Source organism: Haliotis rubra, unplaced genomic scaffold (assembly GCF_003918875.1).
Source record: "Haliotis rubra isolate DU_JTF1 unplaced genomic scaffold, ASM391887v1 Scf242, whole genome shotgun sequence".
Taxonomy (NCBI): Eukaryota; Metazoa; Mollusca; class Gastropoda; order Lepetellida; family Haliotidae; genus Haliotis; species Haliotis rubra.
Window position 1 is genome coordinate 525,258 of NW_025766470.1, and position 26,996 is coordinate 552,253.

Consider the following 26,996-nt stretch of genomic DNA (forward strand, 5'->3'; position numbering starts at 1 on the left):
AAAGCGGCATAAACCTAAAACTCACTCACAGAGGTCTTGCTGGGACCCCCATTTTCTTGACCACCAAACATCACTGACAGGCCCCCAGACTCACAGACAAAGAGGCGACGAAAATTCCTGTGTAGCTAAACAACCAAACAAATTCACGCTTCATATGACCTTGAAACCATTCATTAAAATTCAATTTAGTTAACTCTGAAACATCAGCCCTTGTTCAAAGCATATAATCAAACCCTCAGTTTAAATTCTGTCAACAACCAGCTTAACGTCTTAGCTCCCTATGGACCAGAATGAATATGCAATGTCCAGTATAAGACTGACCACCACCTGTATTATCAAACAGGTCCTACTTTGCACAGCCTGGCATTGTGTCCATTGTCCAAGCCCTCAAACAATACTGTATTTGTCCAACATGACTAGCAACAAATCCCACATGTCCAGTGGCCGAAATCCCCCCAACCCACACACAGGCGACCTGTTGTGTACATGGGAATCTGTTAAAGTTAGTACTGCCCATAGATTAGATGCAGGTTGAATGGCCTCTGTTGATTCTCAGGATTGAATACACGGGTAGACGAATTGTTATCGTGTTTTCAAACTTAACTGTTGAAACAATTTATCAAAATTCGAAGTCTGATCCTGGGGTCAATTTGCGGTCCTGTCAAATTGTGGTCTCGTCAAATTGATCTGTGCCCGGGGCTTCAAATAGACTCAGTAATGTCCAGCATCTACTGTTCCCTAGCACCTCCAGGTGGTAACTTGACAGTGACTGTTGGCTGCTAAAGTAGTGACTTCTTAACCACTAATCTTAGTTGAAAATGTTTCATATACATTTCATTTTTCAGGACTAAGATATCCTTATGTTTCTAAATAACAAGGTGACACACATAATTATAATCAGGGTAAATTAAAATTGTCAGTTTGCTTTTGTTTTAACTATTTAGAAGGAATATTACTTTGACTGGTGCCTGCAAATATTTTTGAGAACTACTGTCAATGTTCTGTTGTGTTTTTGTTAGGTAGATATTTTGAGAACTATGTGTGCTTTGTGTACCACTGTGCTTTGTGCACTTAGTACTAGTGTTGGCACCTTAAACGTGGGTGAGTCAGGTAATTGAAACAACATGCCTTGTTTTTCAGCCTCAAGCAAACACAGCTAATTTTACGCTCTTTCAAGCTAAACGTGCATGACATGCTGAAGTATTTCAATCCCCTGGAGACGAGTAGGTCTAAAGTGTCCATCCCATGGTTATAAGAAATGGAAGACCTTTTTATAACTTAATGTTTAAAAAAACAACCCCATTTACCGTTGCTATCAACATGATCAATATAAATATGTTCATTTTATAATCCTATCATTTAAACCAGTTAAAAATTTGCCTTGAAAACACAACAAATTCTGGCAAATTATGACAGATCCGTGTCTCTAATGGATGAAGGGCGGCAAACTTAAACAGGTTTCTTTCCCAATTCCTAGGACCCCCACTGTTTGCTTTATTTTTCCCTATCAATCTAACATTTTGAGGAAACATAAAAATATATTTCAAATTGAATTTAAAAAATACACATTTTGACCCAAAAACCTGATTTAAGGGCAAAAATCAAATAAACCAAAGATGAATGAGAGGATCAGTTCTTATCCCCCTTACTAACTGATTCCATGTCATCGTGACCCGATCACATCGATCGGTGCTCATGCTTTCAATCACAGGTTTCCTGTCCAGACTAGATGATGTACAGGCAACAGCAATATAGATGGATTCATCAACCATTTGTTCACTCATTCAGAAAAATACATCAAAACAGCAGGCTACAAAACTTTGATATTTAAAGCACTGTGATTTTGTTGTTGTTTGTTTGTTGCTAACCTCGCATGTTCATGGGTTAAAGCACTCCATATATCTAAAGGGTAGATGCGTTTACTGGTCTCTAAGATTTACATTTAAAGGATTAAGTCGTCCCACCAAAGTTTTCAAAAGGCACGCAATTCCAGGTTGTAAGTGTTTGATTAATGTCAAAAACCATGGTTGCAGTCAGAAAATATTTATCTTGAAAGAGCTTAATGGGGACCTGAATAAAAATATTTGTTCCTAACATGCAAAGCATGTTATATCAAGGAGCAATATCAAAAATAAATGGTTCAGAACATGTGGAATCAAGGGAGCCAAATTTCTCCTGCACATGCAGTGAGTGTTTGACAGCTTCAGTGTAAGAGGTGGTGAGGTGAAACAAGGTTTAACGACATGTTTAAGATTATTGAACTTAGTTTTATAGTGCATCGATACCCAGACACATTGTACTGACAGAGTAGACCAGTCCTTGTATTTCTCCTTAATTCTGAGCACAAAGCAGTTCAGCAAAAAGGAACCATTTCTTAACGTACTAGGTTCGACGTTAACATTTTTACTAATAGAGCAGTGGACTAATGGGTCTAAAATTTACTAGATCTGACTTAATGTCAACTCGACCATACAGTTGGAAGACAAAACAAGGTTATTATTGTTATCAGCAGGTTTATAATCCACACTAGAAGAACAAACTATATTAAACACAAAACTATGTGATAATTGTTGTTTTCTTTTGTCCATTATTAATACTGCATACCTAACTTTTGATTTTTCTGAAGAAATTTTATCATTAAACAGTAGCTTGTATAATCTGTTTACACTTAAATAAGCTAAATTCTCTCTATAATACTCATTGTAGCAGATGATGCTGTGCAAGATTCTTAAAACGAAAATAAACAAATACAGTGATTTGAAGAAGTGTTCATTAAATATCTACACGACCAGACGGGCTAGCCAGATATGATTTTAACTAGACAGGATCTGCTATTTACAAGACAATGTCCTTGTGTCGAACCCTGAAAGTCTTTTGGCAAGATGCGACTTTACGCACTTTGAGTGTGATCTTTCCACTAGACAATGTAGGTTGTCTTAAGCTAAACGACATTGCATACAGAATTATTGTAGGTTAATTGCCTAAACAAAATGACCTGTATTTATTGTGGTTAAATGTTTAATCAATGTCTTGTCTGTACACTATGCTGCAACCCACCAAAGGAAAATATGTGTAAGAATTTCTTTCTTTGTCTGTGGTTACTGATGCACAATAGGACAATATGAGGGTGTTTGTTTGTAAGCCTGGATGAAAATCCACATTTTTCACATCAAAATATTATCAACTGTGGAATAAAATTATACTCGCTCTTTAACTGAGAATATTTTTATGCTTATAACTTCTAGCCACACAAATTAATCTGTCAACTGCATACTGAATCCAAACACAAGCTACAGTTGAATTAAGTATATAAATGTTTGGATGAAGGATATTGACGATGAAAAGCACTGAAATGCAACATCTCTCTGTCAGTATGATACAAAAGCTTATTGGACAAAACATCTTCACTCATGTTAAAAGCCTATCCCTGGTAGACGGTCGATGTCACTGAACGAGCATGACTCATACCAGATCTATATAAAGTCAGTGAAATGTACTAGAGTTACACTTTATACAGGCAGGGTGGACATGGTTTTACAAACTATGCAAGCAAGATTAGTGAGTGAGTGAGTGAGTATAGTTTTATGCCACTTTTGCAATATTCCAGCAATATCACGGAGGGGGACACCAGAAATGGGCTTCACACATTGTACCTATGTGGGGAATCGAACCCAGGTCTTCGGTGTGATGAGCGAACCCTTTAACCACTAGGCTACCCCACCGCCCACAAGCAAGACTAACTGTGATGCAAAAATTTGCAATTATGATAACATAGGTGCAACTATGATATAGAAATGAGCAACTATGATATAGAAAACTGAGCAACTATGATGAAAAGAATTTGCAACTATGAAAACTATGAAAAAATGCAGCTGTGATGGAAAAGAAGGTGCAACTGTGATGCAAAAAATGCAACTGTGAGTGCAAAGGTGCAACTGTGATGCAAAAGGTGCAACTATGATGCAACTATAATGGTGCAACTATGATGCAAAAAGGTGCAACTATGATGCAAAAAGATGCAACTATGATGCAAAAAGGTGCAACTATGATGCATACAGGGTCAACTGGGACTCCAACAGTTACATCAAGATGTAACAAACAAGTGACCTCACATCAAACACAATGACGTCATTATGCTTTTAAGGTTTCTCACAAGATGGTGACTCCGCTATCAGATAAGTGCTATAATGAATAATGGTACTTCTGTTTACAGCATGACTGGAGACATATTCTAGTGGCATGCAACAAAGTGGCAGAGTCTCATCACACCATCCCTGAAGTCAGCTGTAGGTTTCTGGGGACCAGTGACTTCTAAACACGATCATGAGGCTTGGGATTCCACATCATAATACAGAAAGTGATGTTTCACAAATTTCCTGCACAAAACCTTCAGATATCAGATAAAAGCATCAAAATAGAAAGGAATTTTTACTTGAACAAACTCATACATTTGAGGTAGATTCTATGTACTGATGGAGCTGTTCACCAGATACTAGAGCGATATCATATCCAACACCACATTACTATCTCTTCATTCCTCTACCTAAAGATTATTAAACACTGTTCCTCCATAAAAAACCTCATTAGACACTGTTCCTCCATAGAAAACTTCATTAGACACTGTTCCTCTACCTAAACATCATCAAACTCTGTTCTTCTATCTAATGCTCATCAGAAACTGTTCAATCTAAAACTCATCAGACTCTGCCTCTCTATAAAACTCATCAGACTCTGTTCCTCTCTATAAAACTCATCAGACTCTGTTCCTCTCTATAAAACTCATCAGACTCTATTCCTCTCTATAAAACTCATCAGACTCTATTCTCTATTCCTCTCTGTTCCTCTCTATAAAACTCATCAGACTCTGCCTCTCTATAAAACTCATCAGACTCTGTTCCTCTCTATAAAACTCATCAGACTCTGTTCCTCTCTATAAAACTCATCAGACTCATTCCTCTCTATAAAACTCATCAGACTCTATTCCTCTCTATAAAACTCATCAGACTCTGTTCCTCTCTATAAAACTCATCAGACCTAAAAAACTCATCAGACTCTGTCTCTTCTCTCTCTATAAACTCTACCTCTCATCAGACTCTGTTCCTCTCTATAAAACTCATCAGACTCTGTTCCTCTCTATAAAACTCATCAGACACTATTCTTCTCTATAAAACTCATCAGACTCTGTTCCTCTCTATAAAACTCATCAGACTCTGTTCCTCTCTATAAAACTCATCAGACTCTGTTCCTCTCTATAAAACTCATCAGACTCTGCTCATCAGACTCTATTCCTCTCTATAAACTCATCTCATCAGACTCTGTTCCTCTCTCATAAAACTCATCAGACTCTGTTCCTCTCTATAAAACTCATCAGACTCTGTTCTTCTCTATAAAACTCATCAGACTCTATTCTTCTCTATAAAACTCATCAGACTCTATTCTTCTCTATAAAACTCATCAGACTCTATTCCTCTCTATAAAACTCATCAGACTCTATTCCTCTCTATAAAACTCATCAGACTCTGTTCCTCTCTATAAAACTCATCAGACTCTATTCCTCTCTATAAAACTCATCAGACTCTGTTCCTCTCTATAAAACTCATCAGACTCTGTTCCTCTCTATAAAACTCATCAGACTCTGTTCCTCTCTATAAAACTCATCAGACTCTGTTCTTCTATCTAATGCTCATCAGTGACTGTTCTTCGATACAAAGTTTATCACACACAATTCCTCTATATAAAACTCATCAGACATTCCACAAGGCATGCCCATAAAAGCTAATCCCTATAAATGTTTGACATCAGTCGCTGTCCCCAACTGCTTGAGTACAAATATTGACAAGATCTATCAGCATCGCATTAACAAGCCCACTCTTGCATGCCCAGTGATTTTGTATGGTGAACGACAATAACTGTATCAACTTCATTGCCTGGTTACATTCCAGCTCACAGATGTACCATACTTCACATAATAAATGTGCCTACTGTGGTGTCACACTTTATCTGCCTGGTTGCATTCCAGCTCACAGATGTACCATACTTCACATAATGCAATATTTGGTTTTATGCAGCTTTTAGCAATATTCCAGGTGTGGGAACATCACGCCTGGGGAACACCAGAAATGGGTTTCACACATTGTGCCCTTGTGGGGATTCTTTCCCGGCCTCTTCGGTGACGACATAATAAATGCTTTAACCACTAGGCTACCCCACAGCCCCCTTCACATAATAAATGTGCCTACTGTGGTGTCACACTTTCTCTGCCTGGTTACATTCCAGCTCACAGATGTACCATACTTCACATAATAAATGTGCCTACTGTGGTGTCACACTTTCTCTGCCTGGTTGCATTCCAGCTCACAGATGTACCATACTTCACATAATAAATGTGCCTACTGTGGTGTCACACTTTATCTGCCTGGTTGCATTCCAGCTCACAGATGTACCATACTTCACATAATAAATGTGCCTACTGTGGTGTCACACTTTATCTGCCTGGTTGCATTCAAGCTCACAGATGTACCATACTTCACATAATAAATGTGCCTACTGTGGTGTCACACTTTATCTGCCGGGTTGCATTCCAGCTCACAGATGTACCATACTTCACATAATAAATGTGCCTACTGTGGTGTCACACTTTCTCTGCCTGGTTGCATTCCAGCTCACAGAAGTACCATACTTCACATAATAAACGTGCCTACTGTGGTGTCAGATTTTGACGACACTTTGTCAACAATTCTGTCTAGTAGCATTCTAACTTACAGATATACCATAATTCACATAATTTATGTGCCTACTGTGGTTAAAACAATAGTTGTCACTATACAATATTGTACTAACTCCTTTGCTATGACAGGAATCTATCTAAGCCTGCTTTGAGGACAATACTTGGTCAAAAGTCTACAGCAAACACTAAGAAACTTTAAAATTTCAGAGGAAGCGTGTATTTCCCTGATTATACTGGTAACACGGTCAGTATACGACAGGTCTCAATGCCTAACATTAAATTGATGCTAAGTTACCATGTAAAAATACATCTTAATTTATGAAACTACCAACTTTTAGAAAATCTTTTTGAAATAAAACAGAGTCTTTTCCCCCAATTGGTGTGCCAAAAATGCACATACTACAAGATCCTTGATAAATCCCTGTGTGAATACCTAATGACAAACAATTTAGAAAAAAGTGTGTCTCAAAATCAAAATTAGCATTTGTGAGGACTAACTAAAAATATGTTTGTACTTAAACAGCAACTTTTCAGATACTTATATGATGGCACAGTTGACCAGGTCACCGAGTCTGACCAGACCCAGTCCATCTAATCACCTTCAATGACAGGCAGAGCATTGCAGGGGCCTATTCCTTACCACAATCCTAGTGTTGAGTTTAATTAGGACATGACCTGTGAAGATCTGGGTTAAAATTGATCTTCAGTAACCCAAAAACATTGCTTGTCGTAAGAGGCAAATAACGGGATTAGGTGGTCAGGTTCGCTGACTAGGTTGACACATGCCATCGTATCCTAACTGCGTAGATCGATGCTCATGTAGATGATCACTGGATTGTCTGGTCCAGACTCGATTATTTACAGACAGCTCCCATATAGATTAAATATAGCTGAGTGCGGCGTAAAACTAAACTCGCTCACACTCACTCTAATTAGCACACAAATCTATGATGTTATTTAATTTTTTTTTGAGGTTTCAAACTTTGACTCCAATATCTAATTCAAAACTGAACGCAAAAGCATGAGGTTTCATATTTAATAGAATGTTCATGCATGTAGGCGAGCTGGCTAAGGTGCCAGCCTAGTAATCCAGCTTGAGGTGTCAGGATCGAGCCCACCTGTGACCGGGTGTAAAAACCTCAGAGTCAATTTTGTGTGCAGACTCTTTCAGTGTTGTCACAACCCCTAGTGTACAGTACACATCCCTGTGCACTTAAAAGAACCCACGAATCCGTAGGTATATGACCAGATGGTGGCCACATGAATACGTGCAAACACCAAGTTGCGGGTACAGCAACGTGCAGTGAACTTGGACAAAGTACTGCGACTATGTGTCCCAGTCCACCCAGCTGTGAATGGGGGTACCTCGTAAGGATGACAAGGCCACAATAACTCGGTGCGCCTAGTGGCTGCAAGAGTAGTATGCTCCCCAGGGAGTTGAGATTGATAACACGATCTGCCGTTGAGACTGACATCCAATGATCGAGGGAAAAAATACCAGCGCCTTGAGCAAGCACTAGTTGCCTGGATATGTGCGCTATATAAATATCATTTAAAAAAAATATCCTATAATAATAATGTAAACATCTCTGTTACATGTGGTTCTATCTGTATGCTGTTACCAGGACAGACTGACAAAACAAGTACTTACTCTGGTTATTGTGGACATGATTTGTGATGAGGCCTCAGTCAAGTCAAATATTTTCAGAAGGTTGAAAGGGCAAATTCAGGGATCAGTGGAGATCAGTCTTAATCCACATAAATATTTACTTTAAGAACAAACAAAATAATCTCACCATAAAAGTTGCATCCTATCAGTGAGATATCATATAATCACGTAGGTAGAGATCCTGTGTAGATTTATTCAACTGACATCCCTAGAGAAAATAATGCGACCTTTGAAATGTCTTGTTTTAAAGTACACACACTATATAGATTCACCAAGTATACACATCAGATTTTGTTTACCTCCATAATAGGAAAAATACAGAAATCAATATTTAACATCCTCTATATAACACATCATCCATCACATCCAAGGTATCCTTAATATAATATATTATTTATCAAATCCAAAGTATACTCAATATAACATATCATTTATCAAATCCAAGGTATCCTCAATGAAACATGCCGTTAATCAATTCCAAGGATACCTCAATATAACATATTGTTAATCAAATCCAAGGGATCCTCAAAATAACATACTATTTAACAAATCCAAGGTATCCTAAATATAACATATCATTTATTAAATCCAAGGTATCCTCCATGAAACACACCATTAATCAAATCCAAGGTATCCTCAATATAACAATAATTATATATTGTTAATCAAATCCAAGGTATCCTAAATATAACATATCATTTATTAAATCCAAGGTATCCTCAATGAAACACACCGTTAATCAAATCCAAGGTATCCTCAATGAAACACACCGTTAATCAAATCCAAGGTATCCTCCATGAAACACACCTTTAATCAAATCCAAGGTATCCTCAAAATAACATATTATTTATCAAATCCAAGGTATCCTAAATATAAGATATCATTTATTAAATCCAAGGTATCCTCAATGAAACACACCGTTAATCAAATCCAAGGTATCCTCAATGAAACATACCGTTAATCAAATCCAAGGTATCTTCAATGAAACATACCGTTAATCAAATCCAAGGTATCCTCAATATAACAATAATTTTATATTGTTAATCAAATCCAGGGTACCCTCAATATAACATGATCAAACCAAGTAAAGTAAACTACAATTATTATGAACTCAAAGGACCAGTAATCTAGGTTCTTTATAACCACTGTTCATTATATGCATTTTAACTAAATATGCAACAAGGAATTATCCAGTATGTTACAAATGATGTTGATTTTATCATGTGGCAAAATATTATTTAGGATTTTTTGTAGAAATTATTACAGGAGTATAGGGTAATGAAGTAGGATTTATACAATATTAATTATTAATTATTACTCCATGAAAACTTCATGAAAATTACCTGCACAACTCATCAATATAATTTCAATTACCCCTTCCTTGATTTTAACAGTTCATCAACTTGGTCCACAACGGTTACAAAGCCACAATGGGATGATCTACTACCCTAAGGTGAGTGAGTGAGTATAGTTTTACACCACTTTAAGCAATATTCCAGCAATATCACAGCAGGTCACCAGAAATGGGCTTCACACATTGTACCCATGTGGGGAATCGAACCCGTGACTTCGGTGTGATGAGCCAACACTTTAACCACTAGGCTACCCCACTGCCCCTACAACCCTAAGGACCAACAATGGGGCTCTCACCCACACGTACCATTGTTTAGACCATACAGGTTGACACATGAGGTAATTGGCTTGCCAGGAAGAACCAAATATTGGCTCGACTGCCTGTAAGTACGACAGATCAACAATGCTGATTCAGCTTCAAGTCCTCGTAGCTGGTACACAAATATTTGCTATTCAGTGATTTCAATGAAATTGGCATATTAAAACCTCATGGTATGAGTTTTGTGACAACATTGCTCACATACTGGAAAATTATCATCAAACTGAATAAAGAATTTGTTTATGACATCATTTTATTTGAATACTTTTTTAAAAACTTTAACTTAGTTAAAATTTACTATGAAGGAAAGATTTATGTTCTGTTTGTAAATTATATCAGTTATATATGCCAAGGACAACTTATACATATGAAAGAGTCAGATCAAAATCTATTTGTCAAGAGTTGATAATTAAATATTTATTAATTAGTTATTTTTTTCTGTTTCATGGTTTTGTAAACCAACAAATGGGGTTTTACAAAATGTTGATCAATTTCTTAGATGTAAATTGAACAGTTGAAAAGGAAATTTAAGATACGTCGGTAAGGCAATTAAATCATTATATAAAAAACTTGGGTATTGTTTAAGTTGTTTGTTTTTTAGAAATACATACAATTTTAGGCCCCAGGGCAAGAGACTGATTGAAACAATTTACATCAGGACATCTTTTCAGGTAGGAAATTCAAAGACAATCCAGTGATCCAGTGATCCAGGATACAATAACATGTGTCAACCAAGCTATGGGGGCAGTCTGTAAATTATAAAGTCTGGACCAGACAATCCAGTGATCAACAACAAGAGCATCGATCTAAGCAATTAGGATACGATGACATGTGTCAACCCAGTCAGCGAACCTGACCACCCGATCCCGTTAGTCGTCTCTTACGACAAGCATGGGTTACTGAAGATCAATATTCTAACCCGGATCTTCACGGGTTCCAAATCAGCAAGCCTGACCACCTGATCCCGTTAGTCACCTCTTCTGACAAGCATGGGTTCCTGAAGACCAATTGTAACCCAGATATTCACGAGTTAAATATCAACAGTAAAAACTTGAGCAGGCCACCAATGATGAAACATTAAACAGCATCATGACGCAAGATATTTTAAAACAATGTCACATTGCCTGCACGAAGATATCTGGCACACAAATAATAGTCTGATGTAAATTAAAACAAATAACGTGTTCCATGAGCCTCAAGTGAGACAACACACACTGACACTGCTATCTCAGCAGGTATTCTATGACACTGAACAAGCAAAGCATTTTTGTTGGACATTTTAACTACTGCTCCACAGGACAATGATCTTTAGGAAACATTCCCGGAAAAATCTGTTTGCCGACTAAACTCTCAAAGAGATGCTAATTCAAGAGACAAATGATTCTGTTTTAACACGAGGGGGGACACGATATCTGATTTTATCGCCAGAATGAAAAACTGAGGACTGACATATTTCCATATATACCCAACAAAGGAAGTTAAGGACCACCCAATTTTCAATATTAAAGTATTTAATAGTTCCTATTATTATCCATATAATACTTAAATATGGAATATTGGGGTGGTCCTTAACCTTTTTTGTTATATATATTTATGGTTTACATTATTTTATAAGCAGGTATCAATGTTTTGTCATACAAAAAAAAGAAGAAATACAGACCTATGATCAAGTGATACATTTCACTTTCAAAGTTCGTTTGTTTTTGGTTCCATTTTTGTTTAAACAACAAAAACAGAATATCCAAAAACCATTAATTCTTTTGTATAGTTTCCAGATTTTAATATATGATAAAAGAAAAATACCAGAATTACTTCTACAATATATTTTAAGCTTTCTGGGGGTGTTTTCAAAACGATCTTAATGTGACAGAATGTGAATCATTTTCACCAACAAATGATAACAAACATCTGACAATTATCCTATTATGGAGAACTCGCCTTTACATCTCATACTGGACAAAAACAACAAAGTGAACCACCAATTTATTGTGGCCTGGCCAATGGCAGATCAAACATGTGGCCTTGGATATTTGCCTTACAAATACGTGCTTGTTTTTTTCTGAAAATAAATCTAGACATAGCATGACTCTGGCAACACATTCAACAGATTGGGTCAGCGCTATAAATAACTTTCTTAGCCACTCGCTAAGTCTTGTCAGTTGGCTTTGGGGAATATATTGGAGATGTCAGCTTCACTCGAAATAGACAAATTCCCCTAAGGGAAACATTTACATGTAACAATCCTTTAGAGATAATTAGCTAGTCAGCCTTGAGCATCAACAGTTGTGTGTGTGGTAAGACTGCCTAGTGGTTAAAGCGTTTGCCCATCAAGACCCGGGTTCGATTCTCCACATGGGTAGAATTTGTGAAGCTATTTTCTGGCATCCCCATTGAGATATTGCAGAAATATTGCTAAAAGTGACAGAAACCATACTCTCTCAAGTGGGCATGCTCAGTTAGTGTTGGAGTGAATCTTGCTGAGTTGACACTTTATCAAGTCACATTTATTTTTTATCGAAGTCAGCAATATTTCAGCTACATCAAGACAGACTGTTAACAATTAAGCCTGGGTCTTGTAAGCAGGTGGTTGATAGCATGAGTGACATATAATCTTACAAGTATCATAGTGTACTGAGAACTCAATCTCATGGAATGGCAAAACTGAACCAGTCTAAAAAAACATATATTTTCAATGATAAAAGACCACATGACCATGGTGTGTGTATTCCAAATATATTTGGACAATTCATTACTAATATCATTTAATACTCATTTTCATCAGTATACTCCATAACTGAGAGTTAAAGAACTTTTCCTAAATAATTATTAAGGAAAAAAACAAAACAAGGACACTGATGTATCATGCGACATTGTTTTACAAAATATCTCAAATAGTTACAACATAACATGATATAGTATTACAAAACTGACTCATGGTTTTGCCCATTTCTTTATGAATCATGCATCCCAGTACATATTGACGGCATAAATGCATCCCAGAATACTGACAGTCTTAAGGCTTCCAATCATGCTAACAGTATCAATGCATCCCAGAATACTGACAGTCTTAAAGCTTCCAATCATACTGACAGTATCAATGCATCCCAGAATACTGACAGTCTTAAAGCTTCCAATCATACAGACAGTATCAATGCATCCCAGAATACTGACAGTCTTAGAGCTTCAATCATACTGACAGTATTAAATGAATCCCAGAATACTGACAGTCTTAAAGCTTCCAATCATACTGACAGTATTAAAGAATCCCAGAATACTGACAGTCTTAAAGCTTCCAATCATACTGACAGTATCAATGCATCCCAGAATATTGACAGTCTTAAAGCTTCCAATCATACTGACAGTATCAATGCATCCCAGAATACTGACAGTCTTAAAGCTTCCAATCACACTGACATAATTAAAGAATCCCAGAATACTGACAGCATTAAAGAATCCCAGAATACTGACATAATTAAAGAATCCGAGAATACTGACAGCATTAAAATATCCCAGAATACTGACACAATTAAAGAATCCCAGAATACTGACAGAATTAAAGAATCCAAGAATAATGACAATATTAAAGAATCCCAGAATACTGACAGAATTAAAGAATCCCAGAATACTGACAGCATTAAAGAATCCCAGAATACTGACATAATTAAAGAATCCCAGAATACTGACATAATTAAAGAATCCTAGAATACTGACATAATTAAAGAATCCCAGAATACTGACAATATTAAAGAATCCCAGAATACTGCCAGTATTAAAGAATCATAGAATACTGACATAATTAAAGAATCACAGAAAACTGACAGTATTAAAGCTTCCAATCATACTGACAGTATCAATGCATCCCAGAATGCTGACAGTCTTAAAGCTTCCAATCATACTGACAGTATCAATGCATCCCAGAATACTGACAGTCTTAAAGCTTCCAATCATACTGACAGTATTAAAGAATCCCAGAATACTGACAGTCTTAAAGCTTCCAATCATACTGACAGTATCCATGAATCCCAGAATACTGACAGTCTTAAAGCTTCCAATCATACTGACAGAATTAAAGAATCCCAGAATACTGACAGCATTAAAGTATCCCAGAATACTGACATAATTAAAGAATCCAAGAATACTGACAGTCTTAAAGCTTCCCAATCATACTGACATAATTAAAGAATCCCAGAATACTGACAGTATTAAAGCTTCCAATCATACTGACATAATTAAAGAATCCCAGAATACTGACAGTCTTAAAGCTTCCCAATCATGCTGGACATAATTAAAGAATCCCAGAATACTGACAGTCTTAAAGCTTCCAATCATACTGACAGTATCAATGCATACCAGAATTTTGACAGTATTAAAAAATCCCAGAATACTGACAATATTAAAGAATCCCAGAATACTGACAGTATTAAAGAATCACAGAATACTGACATAATTAAATAATCACAGAAAACTGGCAGTATTAAAGCTTCCAATCATACTGACAGTATCAATGCATCCCAGAATACTGACAGTCTTAAAGCTTCCAATCATGCTGACAGTATCAATGCATCCCAGAATACTGACAGTCTTAAAGCTTCCAATCATACTGACAGTATTAAAGAATCCCAGAATACTGACAGTCTTAAAGAATCCCAGAATACTGACAGTATTAAAGAATCCCAGAATACTGACAGTCTTAAAGAATCCAATCATACTGACAGTATTAAAGAATCCCAGAATACTGACATAATTAAAGAATCCCAGAATACTGACAGTATTAAAGAATCCCAGAATACTGACAGTATTAAAGAATCCCAGAATACTGACAGTCTTAAAGCTTCCAATCATACTGACAGTATCAATGCATACCAGAATACTGACAGTCTTAAAGAATCCAATCATATTGACAGTATTAAATGCATCCCAGAATACTGACAGTCTTAAAGAATCCCAGAATACTGACAGTATTAAAGAATCACAGAAAACTGACAGTATTAACACATACCAGAATACTGACAGTCTTACAGCTTGAAATCATACTGACAGTATCAATGCATCCCAGAATACTGACAGCATTAAAGAATCCCAGAATACTGACAGTATTTAAGAATCCCAGAATAATAACACTATCAATGCATCCTTGATACTGATGATATAAATGAATCTTAAGCACACACAGTTTTCCTTGTATATAACCTCACACAAGTTTGACAATTTGACACAGCTTCATGACGAAGAGAAATAAATTTCTTGATTAAATGACTATCATTTCTTCAAAATCCTACTCTGCATCAATTCATTACTGTCTACTGTTTCTAACATGAGATGCCACACACCCAGTGTTGGCGCCAGAATGCAAGCACCCTGTCAAGATCAAGATCTAACATGATCAATGTGGCAGACATCAAAATCTATTTACAGTTGAATAGAAACATTAATTAGAATTGGCTGTTAGTCATCGAAACATGTCTTCCAATTTTCAAAACATTTGTATAAGTTGTTACCACAACTGTTTGTATGTCCAAAAACAACAGTAGCATTCTAGCAAGTTAAAGCCTGTAAACAATGATGTACCGATAATGGTTTCTTGCAGCAATATTCTTTAGAAGGAGAGTTATGAGGAAAAACAAACACAACCTGTTTGAGACCAAGTTCAAATTGTATACCCCATCGCGGGGGTCGGCCTATGTGCAAAACATTCCATGTTGATACTGATTTTAAGGGTCCTGTTAGGGGGTCGGCTTATCTATGATATTGGCTTATCTACGGTAATATACAGCATATGGAAACAAGAAATTAAAAATTTAAAACTTCAAAATATAAAAAGGCAGTTGAGCATGTGGTTACTGCACATGTAGTCTCATTAAAACTATTCATCACTTTGAACATGTCTTGGTTGTTAGGTCCAAATTGTTTTTATTGAAACATAACGAAACAAACTTTTGAAAATATTCAAAATAGAAAAAGGCACCAGTTAAACATGATAAGCAATGCATACGCAAAGTTTCGTTGACAAACATTTTTTGGCTCATAATAGGATGGGACGTCAATAGCGAGAACAATGTCAATGTCATTGGGAACCAGGGCCCTTATTCTTGAAACGTTCGTAGCCCTAAGAATTCTTAACTTTGATCGTAGCCAATGTGTTAAGAATGGGCTTAAGAAATTCGTAAGGGTACGAACATTTCGAGAATAGCTAGCCTGGCCATATACTATATGTCTCCCGTCCATGTGGTATGTGTGTGGAGAAGATATACAGACAATGAGAGGGAATACATCACAGGAGAACATCTGAGGCATCTAGCACTCTCATCTCCAAGTTTGAGTGAGTGGGTTTAGTGTTATCCCGCTTTTAGCAATATTCCAGCAATATCGCGGCGGTGGACACCAGAAAAGGGCTTCACACATTGTACCCATGTGGGGAATCGAACCCGGGTCTTCAGCGTGACAACAGAACGCTTTAACCATTAGGCTACCACACCCTTGTTGACATAACAGGAATATTTTGTTCAAAGCAGTGGGGTGGTGGGATAGCCTAGTGGTTAAGGCGTTCACTCATCACACTGAATTCCTCGGTTTGATTCCCCACATGGGTACAATGTGTGAAGCCCATTTCTGGTGTCCCCTGCTGTAATATTGCTAAAAGCGGCTTAAAACTAAACCCACTCACTCAAACTTGGAGATGAGAGTGCTAGATGCCTAAGATGTTCTCCTGTGATGTCCCCCTCCGTGATAGTGCTATAAGCGGCATAAAACCCAACTCACTCACTCACTCATCGTTCAAGGCAGGATTAAGCCCAACTCACTCACTCACTTCAACATTAAGCTGACATCACAGTAATATAACTCATGCATGATTCAGAGTGGATTCATGTCACACAACAACCCTACATCCCTCAAACAGCTGTCTGATAGACATCCCCAGACACGACATGTATAACGAAATTGACAAGTGTAATGAAATGAACATTTCCTGGTGGGCAGGATAGCCTGAGGCAGTATGATTGATATGTGCCCCAATACCTCCATCTCCTCTTGTGTAATGCTTGTCAGTACGGTATGTACGCTATCATGGTTAGGAGATCTTATGTTATTGTTCTATCAATCCTCTTTTCTTTTCATCCAAGGATGCATTAGCTGTAAAAAGAGAGTTCACCTGTCTATACCAAGGTAATCTGAACAGATCTGCATGTCTGGAGGCTGTTTTACACACACAGGGAGATAATAGATATATTCACCTTGTGTTATGCACTAAGTTAATGATGTTATAACCTTGGTCTGAACAAAGGTATATACCATTTTAACTAATCAGTGGCATTCAACAACTAACACAATTAGGGACAGTTCATAATTTATGGCTGGTGGGGTGTGGGGTTGTGATGAATGAATGAATGAATGAATGAATGAATGAATGAATGAATGAATGAATGAATGAATGAATGAATGAATGAATGAATGAATGAATGAATGAATGAATGAATGAATGAATGAATGAATGAATGAATGAATGAATGAATGAATGTGAATTACCCCAACCCACCCCTTTTCCCCGAATGTCATGTACAAAATCAATGACACCCCATAGTGCATGCACAGGCAAATTGTAAATAAATAGGGTTGTAAAAAGAGAAATGACCAGTCTTCCCATATGTGAGCAAAAGGTTAACAAAGTGCTTCCCTCGCTTCTTCGTTCGAAAAATATTTTTAATATCAAAATAAAATATCGCCATCATCAAAGGTAGACACCCATTTCCTCACAGGGTTGTGCTCTCAGATTTCCAACCTCATATTTAATAATTACTCACGTACAATATATTTAATTCAACATTTTAAGAGCAAATTGTGGCATGTCAAATCGTTCTTCGCCTCCATTACCCCTGCCAGCTTCCGGTTCAACAGAGTGAAGGAACAAGAATAAGCAGAAATTAAACACAAATATCATATTGTATAATTTCACCGTTAAACTGTTGGGGATTATTTTTCTTATCTGCCGTCGTTATTGTTAGAATTTTCGTAACATTTATTCTACAGAAACACTTCTGGCGTAACGGGTAAATGAAAGCATATTTAAATTTAACTCCCCTGTTCCTTCACTCCGTTGAACCTGAAGCTGGCAGGGTAATGGAGGCGAAGAACGATTTGGAACATGCCGAAAATGTTGAATTAAATATATTTGAGTAATTATTAAATATGAGGTTGGAAATCTGAGAGCACAACTCTGAGAGGACATGGAGTGTCTGCCTTGATGATGCGTGATATTTTATTTTGACATTAAAATATATTTAAACAGAGCGCGGGAAGCATGTTGCCAACCATTGCTCGCATCATACGGGAAGACTGGTCATTTTCTCTTTGATGCGCAACCCTATTTACGCTACTATTTGCCTGTGATACATGTCATTACCTACTATCTACCCAGAACAAAATGGGTTTTCCCATTAAATCTTACACACACACACCCCAGCCATAAATTATGAACAGTCTCTTAATGAATACATACATTATTTTAAAATAATATATTCCAAAAATACTGTAATAAATCATTTGTCATCTGTTTTTAGCCCTCAAATAGAAAGCTCACTGGACATGTAAGAAGTTCAGATAAAGTGTGTTGTGAAAATAAGAACTAAACTTACCTTGACTTCTGTCTGTCAATCATAGAATAAAATGTTTTTAATCAAGTTCAAGTCTATTGCTATTTACATCTAAACAACCCCCTGATACCCTGTTGCTACAGTGTGCATCACACAACTTTGTTCATGGTACAATGGGATCCCAAAATATGCTTCCTTCTTTCCCATCAATTCTGTTTGTGCTCTAAAATTAAATGAGTGAGTATGGTTTTTACACTGCTTTTAGTTTAAGCAATATTCCAGCAATATCACTGCAAAGGACACCAGAAATGGGCTTCACACATTGTACCCATGTGGGGAATCAAACCTGGGACTACAGCATGACAAGCAGACACTTTAACCATTAGGCTAGCCCACTCCCCTGCTCTAAAATTGAATGTCATGTAAAAAATTATAATCTGAATGAGTATTTTGAATCTGTTGTACCCAAGCTGTGAGACATCTTAGTAACTCATGATTTAATAAGTACTAAGTAAATCTGTTAATATATTCATCAGGTTATCATGATAATGAGCATGAGAATGATATGAAATGTTAAGTGTTTCCTCCAGAGCGTTTTAGTAGCGCGCTGCGCCCTGCCCTTTTTTTTCTGGCGCCCTGCCCTTTTTTTATGGTGCCCTGCCCTTTTTTACAGCGCCCTGCACTTTACTTGTGCCCTTATTAACGTGTCTTCGTACTTGCGTAATTTTCCAGATTTTAATATCACCGACTAACCTCCCCTGGCGGAAGTGGCGAATGTTGTTTTCATAACATTTATCAAATGCGTATTTATTTGTAAACATTCAAAATGAAGACATTAAGGGAGCTGACAATAAATGAGGCTGAATCTTATCATTTTGTTTTGGTTTTGATTGTGGTTTGTGCCCTTTTCAAACCAGGATGCCCTTTTCTGTAGAACCTTCACCCTGCCCTTTTGTTGTCTGGAGGAGACACTGATGTTACATAACAATCAGAAGCAATGTAACAAGCGACTTCTAGGTAAAGATCCTTGTCAATATACAATAAGCATTCAAACAAGCACCTGTATCCACATGTTGTAGCACCTATCTGAGAGTGGTTAAATAGAGTAAGCACCATAAGAAATCAAGCATTAGAGAGGCAAAAATAAGCACCTGTTACTATGGTTACCTGTAAGCAACTTTAGCAAGATTACAATAATGGTTCAAGACCATAAGCAGAAGAAACAAACTCATGATTTAATTATTAATATAAATTATAAACATAGAACCTTTGAACGGCATGAACATAAACCTACATAACATGTAATTATTAGAGATAAAGCTAAACCCTAGTGTTAATGTTATTCTCTATTAACTTGACAAGATTAAGATTTATCATGCGTAAATTTGTTTTAATAAATCATCAAAAGCCATCTAGTAATGTAATTGCATTGACGATGATGATGATGATGATGATGATGATGATGATAATGATGATGCTGATGATGATGATGATGATAATAAATCATTATCTAGTTATCCATTTAATGATTTAACATTCTCAAAGTACAAATTTTCTATTTAAAATGAATCAAATAGCTTAATGGCATTGCGTAATCATAATCTAATGTCTAACCAACTGAAAACAAAACAAAACAAAGTTAACAAGCCAGTGTAAAGATGCGACAGGGAATTTCAAACTGTTACCAACTAATCCAAAGTACAGAACAATAGATCATGTGAACAAAAGCTAGCATTAACATTAGCTAGTTCAAAATACCTCGGTTTAATCTTTCTGGAGCTACCTCATAGGTAGGATCTTTAGCTGTAAAAACAAAAATGCTTGACGTGTTTAAAACGATCGTTATGACCTTTTACTTCATGACAGTTTAATGACTAATTAATGACTTAGAATGCAATTAGCTGATCGTGTGTTCGGAGGTGTAAGAACAGCAATCTCAAGACAGTGTGTCATGGAAATAGGCTTGTTTGTTAATTGCAAGCCGTTGTGTTGGACTCAGCCTGGGGCATGTTCTGCCTACTGACCATTCACAGCAGACATAGCTTCAGGCATGTTGTGCCACTCATGGGTTCAACAACAACACTATCAGACAATGTCTGCAATGTTTTCCTCTTGTACTCAAACACACAGATACAATCATAAAACAATACTAACAAGCATCATATTTTATCTCGCTAATTATCCCATAAGACGTATCAGGTAGCTTAAATTACAGTAAATTTGTACACTACTTTACACAAGTTAAATAGCCCCCACAATTGGAAGGCTGGGTTGCATTATCTACCTGCCATGACAGGTGAAAAAATTGTCCTTTGTGTAACTGTGTTTGGTGCATAAACTTTTGAGTAATTGGGCAGGTAGTTTTTTTTTCCATATAATATTTTGCAATTTGGATCTTTCTAATTTTCTTTGAAGTTTTACAGCTTGTTTCAAGTCTTCCATGGCTAAGTACCACTTCGTTAAAGACTTAGTGTGTACTTGCCTCAACTTGTCCTTCTTTATAGTTTTAAGTAGTATCTACTCGTGACATAATGCTGTAATAGACTTGGCTTACTTAACCAAAGAATATTTCACTAGAAGTTTGGTACAGGCTTAGAAATTAATTTGCATTTGTTGTATAATGCTGCATTCAGCCATATTCCAGCCTTATTTCAGCAGTCTTGTATATAATACAGACTGGACCAGACAATCTAGTGACTGATGTTTGGAACAACAATCCACCTCACCAGAAAACAATGACATGTGTGTTTTATAATCCTTTTATACAATTCATCTTTAACAAATACCTTTACAATATATGTATATTTAATTATCTTATATACTTTTAATGCAATTTGTGATAAGCAATGTATTGTTATTTTATGTAAATATATTTTGTCATTTCGTTTTACATTGTCTCTCATAACCCACTTTTGGTTAGCTGACACTGTAAGTAGATTCTGTTTGTATTTTTATATTAAGAGGTGAGACGTGAATAAAACATCGGTCTGTCTGTCTGCTATCATCCATGTTAATAACCCTGACCACCTGATTCTTCAAGTCGCCTCTTTAAATTACCACAGTAAGTAACTGGCGACCTTGGCCATGGGTTTCCCAGAATCGCCCAAATGGGGATGCTTACATGATAAAACACAAGAAGATACAGGGGTGGAAATAACCCATTGCCTGACGTCCGAGTCCAGTGGGTGTTTTTGTCGGGCAAGAACATTTGTACATCACACTGTACCAGTGTCCAGTTAACATTCCAATGTTAATTACGGGTATGTCGTTAATTTAAGAAATCAACAAGAAAATCGACTGGTATAGTGGAAAAATTATCAGGGCAAGTGACTTAACATGTGCCACTGCACCGGAGTACACTAGCAATTTTAAAGTTATTTCCACCCCTGAGATATTCCGATGGAGACTCAACTAAATTGTATTTACATGAAACTCAGTAGTATAACTTGACATTGACTATGATCATGACGATGAGGTTTTCATTTCAAAGACAATAGAGTCTGACTTTGTCTGTAGAAAAATTTAATGACAACAGGACAGCTATTCATTTTGAATAGGAAACAACTAGAAAGTCTGTATTTTCAAGGAATCAGCAGCTGCAAACATTTCACTTTCAACTTTATACATTCCAAAATGAAGGTAAAAAAACTACTTATTTCCACATTTCTTTTAATCAGAAAAAAATCAAATGCAAATTATGGACATGTTGGGTTTTTTAAATTGTTAAAAAACAAAAAGTAAGTATTGACAAAATTTAATAATGAGAAATTTGAACCTCATTCCATTAAATAATTTAAATGAAATTTGAGACTAAGAAATTTCTAAAAAATGAAAGATAACTCAACATTGTGATTATCTAAAGAATGTTAATAAAAGAAACCGAACATGCCCAACATGGCCCAAGATTAAGCACGGCTACATGACTTAGCACTATTCGTAAGAAAGTTCTGTGGCAGTTATCATTTAACTGTTGTACAATATGTGACTTGACGTCACACAACAGACCCACAGGAAACTGAGAAATAATTCATCTTTGTCATGGAGACTATTTGCGTGAGATTCCAGCCGTGTGTTTGCCCTGGATTCTGCAGGACTGTTGATACTCTGGATTATTACTTGTAGAATGTAAACTGATAGAGAGTCTTCATATTAGGTTACCCTGGATGACTGATTTACGAACAGTTCATGAGAAGAGGTTGCAGCGACATGTTACAAGCGTTCTCCATGTTGACTCATCTCCACAAACTCTGCTGTCATTAAGAGGTGCTGAAGTTATAAAATGGTTTTAAATGTGTGCCTTCAAAAAACATTGGGCGAGACGAGTTTCTTCCCTCGTTTAACCAGGCCTTGACAGGCTGAGACAAAATGACTTGTTGGAAGACCTAAGGCTGGAACACTATCCATGCTATTGGACTGAAATTTGATATCCTATGGTGGGGCCTAGGATTTACAATTTTTTCCTACGATGGGGACAAGGATTTTACAGTTTTTAAATATTTGATCAAGGAAGTGCTTGAAATGAAATAATTTTGCCGCAGGTTTTAAACACAAAAATATATTTTCACTGGACAAGCTGGAAGTCCTGAAAAACATTGTGGTGTCTCAAAAATGTAAGATTATTGTGATTTGTATTGGATGTGTCTTATGGATTGTTTGTTGTTCGATGCCATACTCAGCAATATTGCTGCTACATGTATATGTAAATATTCGAGTCTGGACCAGACAAACCAGTGGTCAACATCATGAGCATCGATCTATGCAATTGGGTTGCCATGACAATATCTGAGACAGACAGAACAATAGATATATGTATGGTCATGTGCTGTTGGACAATGACCACCGGTACAGCCAACTGACTTGTTCTGTTTCCATAGTATTTATTCCCTCTAATCGTGGTCTAATCAAGGTTTTGGAACTATCCCTCAACTAGACTAATGCTTAATTTCTGAATATAAATAATTTTAATAGAAACAAATTCCTTTTAAATTGAAAAGGAGCCTAAATGAGAAAGGTGATTCAGAAGTGAACCTGAGGAGTGAGTGAGTGAGTGAGTGAGTTTGGTTTTACGCCGCTTTTACTAGTTTTAGCAATATTCCAGCAACATCACGGCGGGGGACACAAGAAATGGGCTTCACACATTGTACCCATGTGGGGAATCGAACCCGGTCTTTGGCGTGATGAGCCAACGCTTTACTCACTAGGCTACCCTACCAACTGAGGAAATCTAGACCTGTTTCAACACTTTCATTTCAGGCAGACGGCAAATACTGCAGTTCAGGGACTGTGACACAGACTACCCTTCCACCAAATGAGCACATTTGAGTGAGTGAGTGAGTGAGTATGGTTTCTACACCGCTTTTAGCAATATTCCAGCAATATCATGGCTGGGGACACAAGAAATGGGCCTCACATATTGCACCCATGTGGGGAATCGAACCCGGGTCTTCAGCGTGATGAGTGAACACTTTAACCACTAGGCTACCCCACAGCCCTGTGCACATTTGAACCTTGTTCCACTGTAAACAAGGTTAGAAGTACAGAGACACCTAATATTCTAATTATTTTTAGAAAATACACATTTTGTGGTCATCGGTCATCATGGTCATGTTAAGGGGAAAACAAGAGTGCCAAGAATATCTGTTGTCTTGCTTCTGTCTATGCAGATGAAACATGTAGCTTAGAGTTACTGAAGTTATGTAACCCAGCAAACACCACATGAAGAGTGAGTGAGTGAGTTTAGTTCTATGTCGCACTCAGCAATATTCCAGTTATATGGTGGCAGTCTGTAAATAATCAAGTCTGGACCAGACAATCCAGTGATCAACAACATGAGCATCAATCTATACAAATTGGGATACAATGACATCAACCAAGTCATTGAGCCTGACCACCCGATCCTGTTAGTCGCCTCTTACGACAAGCATGGGTTACTGGAGATCAATTCTAACCCGGATCTTCATGGATTGAGAAAATGAATGCAAGAACATGCTTTTACATACTTAATTCAAAGAATTGGAAAAGACCAAGTGAGTTTAGTTTAATGCAACACTGAACATTATTTCCAAGACTGTCTGCTAAATTAGTGTGGGATGAAAGCCGAAAGTGCTCCAGGTCAGACGTTTAGCACTTTGGTAAATTATAGGCACTTTGGTATCAAACCAAGAACTGGACCAACCTTGCTATCATGGCATGATGTCAGAGTATTGATACTGTCATCAAACCAAGAACTGGACCAACCTGGTTTGATATTCCAGCATGCATATGGTGCTGCTTACCAGAATGAACATATATGAATCGTATCTCAAGTTGAGTATTATAGTAAAGGTTGTTAACATTAAGTGGAACTAAATTTGCATCATAGCATGATCACACTTAAACCCATTAAATAAACAGTTTCCACTGTCCAAATCAATCAGGTATGTGTTCACACAAAAACAAATGATTATGCAGATACTATATTACTTGTAATAATCAACTGACTGAACCAAAAATAAAATTCTACCTACTCATACAATATACCGTATACATTTACACAATTTAACCGTTATTATGATATTTTCTTGACCATTTTGAAGTGACTCTTGTTTTTGTTTTAATATTCCAGTAAAGTTACTCACCATAAATAGCATACTGGTCGACTCTGCTGTTAGTAGATGCTACTTTGTCTGTGTTGGTTTGTAATCTCGGATCTCTGGGCTCAGCACTCGCACTTGAACGTTCTCGCTGCCAGTTTTTAAGTTCATTCAACACACGCCCCCCTTTTGATTTCTCCCTCGGTGGTACGTCTGGGGGTGCCAAATCCCCCGATTTCCTATACTGTGAGGGCCGCTCGGGTCGGGGAGGCACCCGGTACAACTCGTGTGTACTGTTATAAATATTTTCGCTATGAGATGGGTGTCCATAGCCCCTTCTAAAATTCGTATTAGCGGCATTGTTAGGTTTAACTGTAGCAGTTGCAGTTGGGGCCTGAGACGTGTACCCCCTCGTGGTTTGGGGAGGGGGTTGTGAGTGTCCTCGTTGGGGTGCGTCCCCCCTCCCTCTAGGGGCGTCACCCCTTGGGATGTGGGGACTGGGGCCGCGGTTCTCCTTTCCGCCGTGGTTTATGAGAGGCTTATTTTTCAATAACGCTAATCTCAAACCGGACACAAACTTACTAAAGCTCAATAAACCGTCAGACGGGGTGACTTTTCTCAAAGCCTCGACGACACCTGTGGGTAAGCCTTTGACTCCATTTTCGCTCCACCTCGACTCGATGTCACACAAACGAACATATCCACTCCGACCCTCGTCCAAAATCTCAAATAGTATCCTCAAAGATGAAACAAACTGCTTGGGAAGCCCGTCAATTGTCTCTGTATTGTCCGACACCGACATTTTGAAAATAAATTGGTCAGTATTTCTTCCGTTCACCTGGAGCCATCATCTGCTTTCGAAGACTTGTCAACTATACGTAATACGTAATCTGATTGGTCCATAAAAGTCGGTACGCGCCCTTACGCCGCTGTTGATTGGTTACCTGGCGGGGACTTAACATGTGCTTTCATCTATCTGTTGATTGGATTGTTTGTAGATAAACAGAATACCGCAGAATCCAAACTGCTTGAGATCGTATACAAGGTCTACATTGTCCGTACAGGGAGTAAGGCACTGGTACAAGCAATAAAAACACGAATGAATTGTCTCTATACTTTTTAAGAAATCGAAACATTCTTTAACCTGATTTTATATATAACTTGTGGATTTTGAAGAAAAAAGAATCTAACCTTGTACATTGTCATAACTTGCTGACATTTGATATTTATAGCCCTTACTCCATTTTAGACCCTTACTGAGTTACGCCTAGCAATCGGTATTTCTAATATACAATGATAGAGAAGGAAATGTATCCACATTAAAAACGCACACACACCACAGATTAAATATGAATAAAAAGAAGTAAAAAGAAATTAACACATATCTACCAAAATGTATGACGATTATGATATAATGAATGTTACTGTATATACTGAGTCACGATTTATAATACAAATGTCTGTACACCCATTTAGCACTACCAAAAGTACCATATGGCGTCTTTTGGTATGACATCAGAAAGTTCCGGATCTTTCTGATCTTTTCTTTAATTAGCGTACTGTATATACATGTGATTTAGTGACAATTTAGCAAAATTCACATCAATCAACAAATTCACAAACAATCCAAGAATCAGACAAAATGTTATGGGCATGTTCTTCAAAACGAAGACAAAGTTATGAATTTGTCTGAAAGGTATATACTATATAATTGTATTTACAGGCCTATATATACCACTCAACTAATGCTAACGTTACAGTGTTGTAG

General features: G+C 37.1%; 1 protein-coding gene across 2 annotated transcripts in view; it reads right to left on the reverse strand.

Moving 5' to 3' along the window:
• Positions 1 to 26,093, reverse strand: part of LOC124278830 (suppressor APC domain-containing protein 2-like) — a 38,376-nt gene extending 12,283 nt beyond the window's left edge. Inside the window, exons 1-2 of one of the 2 annotated variants that reach the window (XM_046714604.1) lie at positions 25,274 to 26,093; positions 20,415 to 20,459 (exon numbers count right to left, since the gene is read on the reverse strand). In XM_046714604.1, coding sequence (XP_046570560.1) covers positions 20,415 to 20,459; positions 25,274 to 26,030 — 802 coding nt within the window. In that variant the 5' untranslated portion in view covers positions 26,031 to 26,093. The remainder of the gene's footprint in view (positions 1 to 20,414; positions 20,460 to 25,273) is intronic. The other variant, XM_046714605.1, reaches the window with a different exon arrangement.
• Positions 26,094 to 26,996: the final 903 nt, after the last annotated feature.